Here is an 8,972-nt window from a genome sequence, read left to right as displayed (position 1 = left end):
CCCCAGACAAACCCCACCAGGAGCCCTCAGCACAAGGATCCAAACTGGTCCCACACCCACAACAACCTGGGGATGATTTCCCATCCCTGTTCCCAGGGAAATCCGGGAAGGAAGAAGGTGTTGGCATTAAGGAATGTTTAAATCAGGCAGATGGGTTCACTTTGAACTGAAATGTGCCCAGGACCATTCCCAGCCTCTCCATTCCCACTCCTTTTCCCATTTCTTTTGGCCACCTGGATTCCTTTCACTTCACCCACCGCCACCCAGCCACCAGATAAGGAAGGAAAGTGTCACTGACTGTTGTCATTATTTATTACAAATTATATCTTGACAATTACTGCCTAAAAAAATCAATAGATTTAAATAAATATACAGATTTCAGGATGCTACATATGGCAGGTGTGCAGTAATTCCCTTAGGGATGGGACATTGCACACATGAGGAGATTGACAGAGTACTTTACAGCAGGAATTTTATTTTAAATTACTCACATTAAACCATGTGCAAAGTTTCCTCTGGAACAAATCCTTTCAGGATTTTCTCCTTTTTTTTTTTTTTAGTTTTTTAGAATGACTCCAACCTTCAGAAGGTCAAATATAAAACCAGATTCTCTGCAGCTTTGGAGACCAAATGATTAATCTGCTGTTTCATTCATGATACAATCAGCTGGTCTCATTTTATCCCACTCCGGGGCTTAAAGCAAAATCAAGGAATTATTTTTCTTGTCCATCGGCACGACGCTTGCAACAGCCACAGATTTTGGTCCACCAGCAACTTCAAGCAGCCTTTCCAAAGCTCCTGTGTACTCCTGGCTGGGCAGCAGAGGGACGCAGCAGTGGCTCCAGGGCATTCTTTGCCTGCCCTGCCCGGTGACAGCCACGGCTCCCTGCAGAGCTCAGTCTGCCCAGGAATAAAAGTGCATTTGTGCCACAGCTCCGGAGCCCTGAGCCTCAGTTTGCCTGCAACGTTGGTTCTCCAGGCCCTGGGCTCAGTGTTTTTCCCCAAATTTTTCCTTCCCTCCCCCCAGGCCAGAAGATCTGGGTTTAAACCTGAGCCTAAGCTCAGACAGGGCTGTGCTCTCTTACAGAATCACAGAGGGTTTGGGTTGGAAGGGACCTTAAAATCATCCAGTTCCACCCGCTCTTCCTGCCAGTCCTTCACTCCACATCACTCTGACCTGGCTGCCCCTCACCTGAGGCCTTCCCCAGCCAGGTTCCCCTCCCATGGTGACCGGCTACCCAGGACTGGGCACTTATTGTCCAGAGCCCGACTCAGGCTGACCTAAGCCAAGCAGCAAGCCAGGCTTTGGGTGCCCCCTCCCCACCACCCAAACCCCCTGTCCTGAGCTTTTCCCTCCAGGCAGAGCTGGGAGAAAGTTGGGATAATCAAGAGCTGGGAGTCCTCACTCAGGGTATGTCCAGGGAGATGAGATGGGGTCACTGACCCACACCAGGGCTCTGCTCACCCTGCCCTGGCTATGGGGGCTGCGGCTCCTGCACAAACCCAGCCCCACAACAGCCTGTCCACCCCAGCCCTGTGCCCGCTTTGGTGCCAGCTCTGGGGTAACTGATCCTCCACCTCAGCCGCAGCCAGGACCCCAGTGAAAATTCACCCCAGTGGCTTCTCAGCCAGTGAGTGGCACTGACTGCTCAGCTGGCTCCAGAGGATGATGATAGAAACTTTTAATACAAACTGGGAGCTGTTTCACCACGGGAGTCTCGTCCACAGGCACTGACCGCCAAGAGGAAATAGTGCAAAGGTGGGCTTGGGCTGGGGGCAGCTCATCCCTGACTGCAGCGAGCAGCCAAACCCCTCTGAATGGGGCCAGGCTGGGCCCAGGCTCAGACTCAGCCCAGGCCACTGACAGGGGCTCGGTACTGCCTCGTCCAGCACTGCCCAGACCCCCTGGTTGTGATTCACCCACTGAGCGTGGGCTGAGCCTCTGCCGAGGGCTCCAGGGCAGAGTCCAGCTGGTGCTGCTCCAGCACGACCCTTGCCTGATCCAAAAAGGCGCAATTCAGCTCCAGGACACTTCTCGGACTGCATGGAGACAGTTTTCCCTTTACAGCAGTCCCTTGAGTGCTGGTTCATGCAGCAGGAACACGGAGACTTCCACTTCCTTCCCCTCCACTCACGGCCTTCCCTTCATCTCTAACAACCGACAGCGGAGCTGGTGGCACCCACAGGACTCCAAATTCTTCTGGTGAGCTTGCTGTGCACCTGTCTCTTATCTCTTCTTCTTCCAGATGTTTTTCTCCCAAGGCAGCGCCGGTGGCTGGGTGTCCCTCCGGGAGCGCTGCTGGTGCTTGCCGGAGCGCGGGCTGGACACCCTGAGGTCCCTGGGAACAAAAGGGACACCGGGGTCACTCTCCAGCCCATCTGCCCCCTCCTCAATACCCCATATTGTGGCATTTATCTGCCCCTCACCATGATTTGCTGGGAGGCAGGAGATGGGAAAGGAAGAGCAGGACTTTCTAGCCACAATGGAGCTCCATCAAGCCCGACAAGGCGGCAGGGGATTCAAGGATGACCCAAAGTGCTGCTCCCCCAGATCTGCCCTTCAGAAAGCATTCCCATTGCCTCCGATTGAACTGCCACCAGTTCATTCATTTGCCACCTCTCCTTAGCTCAGTTACACTCCTGGAGTTGTTTCTCCCCACAATTCCACAGTTCCCTGATGTGGGGTTAGAAAAGTTCTGTCCTTTGGTCCAAAGGTGCTGCCCAATAAATCAACTTCCTACACGGTGCCATCCCCCTTCTGCACACCACCCATCTGCCTGTCCCACATCAGGAACTCCCCTCTCCAACCAAGAATTCCGTTCGATGTGACATCCCTCTGCTTCGGGAAGGGCACAAGCAGCTCTGGCTCCCTCAGCTGGAGCCTTCAGTGCCGCAGAGAGCAGAAACAGCCAAGTGTCCCCATTTAAAGGGGGCAGGAGGTCAGATCCAGGAGGTAACTGCAGCCTGGGGCCACAACCACACATTTTCAAGTGCTCATGAGGGACGTTCAGAGTGGGTTTAGGTGCCCTGCTCACCTGAGAGCTCTCAGCAGCCCAGGATGGGGAGGCCTCGTGGCACCGCTCTGCACAGACCTCACAGGTGCTCCAGAGCTCACGGGGAGCTTCAGACTCTGGAGGTACCTAAAGAGCAAGAGGAGAAGCCTGAGCCACCACAGCCAGGCTGCGGGGAGCACAGGGGGAGCCCTGCCCCGGTGACAGACAGCTGAATGCACGGCTTTGAAGGGTTAATTGCAGCTATTTGGGAGCAATTCACGGCTCGGTCTGAGTGCTGCTCCCTTCTGCCAGAGCTGCTCTATTCACAGGAATATTTAATGATCGGGATTGTAGCTATTGCCTGGCTATGGGATTAATGACAGATATCCACAGCGGCTTTGCTCCCACCTCCCCTCAGCAGCGCTGCTGAAGCTGAACTGAGACCCCCCATGCACCATGAACAGAGGTGGCCACAGAGGACGTTTGACTGCTGAGTCCCAGCTCAGAGCAGGCCTGCTCCGCTCCCCTCTGAGCCATGAAGGGGACACTGGTGTCCCAAAGCTCCACACCGTCACTTGTCCCCATTCCCAGGGTGCTGCCAGCTCTCCCTTCTGAGCAGGGGACATCGGTGTCCCAAAAATCCACACCCCTGCTTGTCCCCGTTCCCGGGGTGCTGGCAGCTCCACCTTCCCACCAGCACACCCGGTGCTTCCCCAGCCTCCTGGCGGCAGCAGCAGCAGGGATGGAGGTGACATTGCTGCCTGTCAGCTGCTAAAGGGACCACTGTACACCCAAACCACCCGGTGACACTGCCAGGGCTCTCGGGAGGGGAGGAAAAAGCCACCAGACAAGTCCCAGCTGTTGGCACAGAGCCGTCCCCAGGGAGGCGGTGCAGACACCGCAGCTCCTGAGCACTGCCTGTCCCTCATCCCCCCCGGGGACATCCCCAGCGCTTACCCTGGCTTCCCCTGGCAGAAGGTGGCACAGATGCTGTCCCTGGAGTGCGAGCACTCGCACCTGCCCGCGGCCCTCCTGCGCCGCCTTGGCGGGCTGCCCAAGCCGTAGGGAGCGGTGTGCCTGGGAAAAACAAAGGAATTCAGCTTTGCCACCAACCTTTCATTGGCCAGCGGGTTTATAACAGGGTCCTGGGAGGCAGCCAAGCCAGTGCCAGGATAATAAAAGACTCATCTATAGACATAAGGTGAAAAGGTCACTGATAGGTCCGAGCCTTTAAACTCCAGCTCCTCTCCCCCATACTCTTTCCCCCATCCCTCCCTCCCGGGAGATTGCCACTCTGTGCTGGCTGGGAACGGGAGTTTTCTCTCCTTGCAGCAGCCCAGGTGCCCGTGCAAGGGCTGCCACATGGGCTGGGCGAGCTGGCAGCTCAGACGGGTGGCACAGCTCCTGAGGAGCACGGCCAGCCCAGGCCGGCAGCCCCGTTCCCCAGCACGGCTGAGGGGTCAGGGCTCTCCCTTCCCCGAAGGTTTAACGCACAGGACACTGCACAGCCCCAGCTGTCTCGGGGCCAGAGCAGGTTCTCGTGCTCCCACAGCCTGCTCCCAAAGCTGCGAGCGCATTCCCACTCCATCTCTGATGGCAATCTCCTCTCCCAGAGGCTCCGGGATTGGCAGGGACTGCAACTATTCCCCGAGCAAGCAGCGAGTTGTAAATGCATGTCAGCGAGCACGATTATAACCACACCTGAGCGTGTGTGTTGTGCTCCAGTGCGATGGCCATTGGTCTGAAAGCGCTAGGAAAGCTGCTGGAGCATTCCTGAGGGCAGGACTTGGCAGCCGAGGGCCCACAGTGCCAGCCCAGCGCTGCCTCCTTAACAATACTGGCAGGCAGCAGCCAGGGTTACAGTTTGTGAGCGGGGTAAGGAACTTTCTGACTTGCAATCACAACATTTCGGTGTTGCTCTGGGCTCGCAGAGGTACAAACCTCAGGAAAAGCCAAGCCCGGGAGGAAGCAGCGCCCTGTGCTTTCACCCTGATCGCTGAGGGTTGGACAAACACCTGAGCAGCAGCAGCAGCAGCACAGCTTGTCCCTTTCCAGGCTGAACGTGCGCCCCGGAGCAGGTGCTGCCAGAGCCTCGCAGCGCTGGGACCCTTTCCCATCCCCTCCAGCAGAAGGTACAGCCGCTGCCCATCACCGGAGCCGCCCCGAGCGCTGCGCTCCTGCTCACCCAGGTGTGTTGACCCAGATGATGTCCAGGTGACAGAAGTAGATGCATTCCTTATCCAGCCAGCTGTTGCACGAACATCGCTTGGTCCTCGGCGGCGCGGCCAGGTGAGACTCGGGCTGGGGATGGCCCAGACCTGCAGCACAAGGAGGGAGGAATGAGCGGCCCGTCCGTGTGTCCCCTCTGAGGATCGCGGCGATGTCCCCGTGCCTGCGGCTCGGCCGGAGCGCGATGGGGCTGCGCTTTCTCAGGGACCGGGGGCTCCCCGGAGCGAGGGACCCGCACCGCTCCCGCAGCCCCCGCGCACACCCCGGGCACCTCCGGGCACCCTCGGGCACCCCCGGCCCCGCTCCCCGCGCCGAGGGCTGCAGGAGGTCCCCCCTCCCGTGCGGGCACCCCCGGGGCTCCGAGCCCCCCTCCAGCCCGGGGCTCACCGGCTTCCAGCAGGGCGCAGAGGGCGAGCGCCAGCAGCACGGTGGGGTGGCTGCCCATGACCGCGGCTCTGCGCTGGCGGCTTTGGGGCTTCTCCGGGGCTTTTCCTCCTTTCGCTGCCGTCCCGGCTCTTCCAGCAGAGCCGCCGCGCTGCGTCTGGAGCCGGCGGGCGCCCGGCAGGTGCTTTATGGCCCCGGCCCGGCGCGTCACCGCTCCGCCCCCGGGGAACGCCGGGCTCGCGTGGGGCGGGCGCGGACCCCCCGCTCCTCCCCGGGACACGCTGGGCTCCTCGGGTTCCTCTGGCGGAGGGGATGGGGAGCTCCGGGGAGAAAGTGCCGCGGAGTGGGAAAAGTCTCCGGGGCCGGGATGCGGCGTGGGTGGAGCGTGTGCGGAGTGTGCCCGAGGGGTCCTGAGCGGGGCCGGGCTGCGGGTGAAGGCAGCGAGCAGAGGGGAGTTTGCGGGCAGTGTCCCCCTGCGAGCCCTCCCGGCCCCCCGCACCTCCCCCGGCCCCGGGGATGCTTTAACCTGCACAAACTGGGCAGAATTCAAGATCAAAGTCAAGTTTTCACTTGAAATGTCTTCATTTGACTGACTTTATTTTAATAAAAACGTAAATTGATAAACTCGCTTGAAATTGCTGCAGTGACGGTCTTGGCTTTCTCTTTTTTTCCTCTAAATCAGTTTAAAGACTTTTGCTACTTGGAGCAATTAAAATTTCTTGCAATAAATCTGCCCTAGCGCTGTCTCATTTCGCTTCAGCATTCATGATGTGGTGCATTCGACATCATCTGCACATTTTTAGGATGCGAATCATGTGAAGCAGAGTCACCTCCTGGCATGCACGAGGAGGAGTCAAAGCCCTTCACCTTGCTCGTCCTGTGTCAGGCAGAAGCAGGAAATCCCTCCTGCTCCTGGGGAAGTGTTGGGTCCTGACCATGCCAGGGATGAATCACAGCTTCCAGGCACCCTGAATTCCCTGGGACCACCGTTCCAGCTTGGAATGGCAGCTCCAGGCATGGCAAACATTGGGCGAATCCTGCGAGCGGTTTAAAAAAGCAAAATCCCCGCATTTGCCTTTTGCAAGAGGTTCTTGGGAAAGGGAGTGTATTTTATTTGTTTATCATGAGCAGTTCAGATTTTTATGGCCCTGTTGTGATGGGCAGATGCAAGGTGGTGGCAATTACAGCCAGTGTGAGGTCTCATGCACAGGAACACGTGTGTGGGGGAAAGGAAAGGGAAATAAGGAAAACTGCAGGGAGGGAGAGTGAGGAAAACGGCTCCTGAGCCAGAGTTTCTGCTCACAGCAGCTCGTGGAAGGAAAACAGGTGATGACTGCAGTCCTGCAGGCAAAGGCTGGAGGATTTGACATTCCCTGGGTCCAAGCAGCTGTGGGAATTCCTCCCTGTGCTCGTGCAAAATGCACACAGGGGATGTGTGCAAGGGAAAAACAGCGGGAGCAAAAAAAAACCTGCACAGGAGAGCACAGGCATTTACAGAGGGCATGAATGAGGGGCACAGGGGCCAGAGCAGATGAAAAATGAGAATAACAGAGTTGAGGATGTGTCAGGCAGAGAAAATCAGGAAGAGTGCAAATGATAAATTTAGAATAAAATAAAGACAGAGCTCATAAAATAAAGCAAACAGAGGGAAGTGTTTAACTTCTGCACCAGTGCGACAAGTATCCCAAAGAAAACAGGGAAACACAAAAGCAGCCTTACCTGTGACTGCCCATGTTCCAGCTGTGCCAAGTTTCAGAGTTATGTCAGCGCTCGGGTTCTGTGTGACATTCCAGATTCCAGCCCAGTGATACAACAGCTCTGCCTTGGCTCCCGTTCCTGCGCTCCTCATCCTGGTCACTGCGGGGTGAAAGACGATCCCCTCGACGTGGGGAAGGCAACGAAGCCGTGTTTGCTCACCCCGAGGGAAGGCTGGCGAGTCAATGACATCATTTGGTACAAAAAGGGCGCTGTCTTTGAAGGGGTGAGGGCTGGGACAGAGCCACAGCGCTGCCACTCCGCGGGGTTGGTTTGCTGAAGGGATCAGCCCTGGCACACACAGACCTCGTGCCTTGGGCAAGGAATGAGAGTCTCAAGTTAACCCGGGGATTTGAGCATCTGGTTCAAGGAATTTCCTCCACCTTTTGTGGCTGGGGCTCTGTCACCCAGCTCACGTTTCCAAGAAGCACCTGGAGCTCCACGTACCTGCCTGCAATCCGTGTGTGGCTGCAAGTGCCCAGATGTCTGCTGCTGTCTGCCTGCCATGCCAGGTGCAAAAACATCTTTACAAACCAGGCCTTTCATCCAGAGATTTCTCAATTGTTGTCTTCATTTCCCATAAATCCCACCAGGCTGACACCGCCACAGAAAACGGAGCAAATGTTACACCCTCGTGTTCATCCGTGCCGGCTGAAGGGAGCCTGAATTCCATTTATTCTCCAGAAAAAAACCCCCCTGTGCTGAGCAGGCACCAACCTGAGCGGCACCCCTTGGGATGTTTGGCACCAGAGCTTCAAAGATCCCAGGGGATGTGGGGCTGGGGGTGAATGCCTCTGTTTCTTGCAGGGATGGAGGAACCCTGTGGAGAAGAGGTGGGTTTGGCACTGAATTGGCTTTGAACTGACCCAGCTCAGAGAGCTCTGTCCAGAGCTGAAGAGTTCCTGTGGAAAAACAATACTTGAACAAGTTGTTTTGCCTTTAGGGCCTGTGAGGGAGAATGTCCAGACAGAAGGTGAAGCAGCTGATTCAGCACCGAACGTCCCCACAGAGCGGGTGGGACTTGATGATCTTGGAAGGTTTTCCAACCTTAGTGATTCCATGATCCAGTGACTGTTCCAGTGCCTGTGTGGTTCCAAAAGTACCTGCTTGGTTTAGGCTGAATTGTGGAATATCCTGAGTGGGAAGGGACCCACAGGGATCATCCAGCTCAGACACCCCTGCACAGACACCCCAAATCCCACCCTGGGCATCCCCGGCAGCGCTGCCCAAACGCTCCTGGAGCTCTGGCAGCCTCGGGGCCGTGCCCATTCCCTGGGGAGCCTGGGCAGTGCCCAGCAGCCTCTGGGGGAAGAACCTTTCCCTGCTCTCCAGCCTGAGCCTGCCCTGGCCCAGCTCCAGCCGCTCCCTGGGTGCTGTCCGTGGCCCAGGAGCAGAGATCGGAGCTGCCCCTCAGGAGGAGCCGCAGCCCCGCTGAGCTCTGCCCTCAGTGTCCTCTGCTCCAGCTGGACACACCAAGGGCCCTCAGCTGCTCCTCCTGTGGCCCCTCCAGACCCTTCACCATCTTTGGGCACCCTCAAATACCTTTAGCTCTTGTATTTTGGTGCCCCAAACCCCACAGATGTTCGATCCCCTCATGCTGTGGGCTGGGGG

General features: G+C 57.3%; 1 protein-coding gene across 1 annotated transcript; it reads right to left on the bottom strand.

The window, feature by feature from the left end:
* Window positions 1-294: 294 nt before the first annotated feature.
* Window positions 295-5,866, bottom strand: EDN2 (endothelin 2). Its single transcript, XM_032132608.1, has 5 exons — window positions 5,610-5,866; window positions 5,179-5,311; window positions 3,951-4,070; window positions 3,036-3,140; window positions 295-2,339 (listed from the first exon to the last, which is right to left on the bottom strand). Exons 1-5 carry the CDS (start codon window positions 5,665-5,667, stop codon window positions 2,228-2,230), a joined length of 528 nt encoding a protein of 175 aa, XP_031988499.1. The 5' UTR covers window positions 5,668-5,866; the 3' UTR covers window positions 295-2,227.
* Window positions 5,867-8,972: the final 3,106 nt, after the last annotated feature.

The sequence above is a fragment of the Corvus moneduloides genome, chromosome 23 (assembly GCF_009650955.1).
Source record: "Corvus moneduloides isolate bCorMon1 chromosome 23, bCorMon1.pri, whole genome shotgun sequence".
Taxonomy (NCBI): domain Eukaryota; kingdom Metazoa; phylum Chordata; class Aves; order Passeriformes; family Corvidae; genus Corvus; species Corvus moneduloides.
The sequence above is the reverse complement of the archived record's forward strand: the minus strand, read 5'-3'. Positions and strand labels throughout refer to the sequence as shown.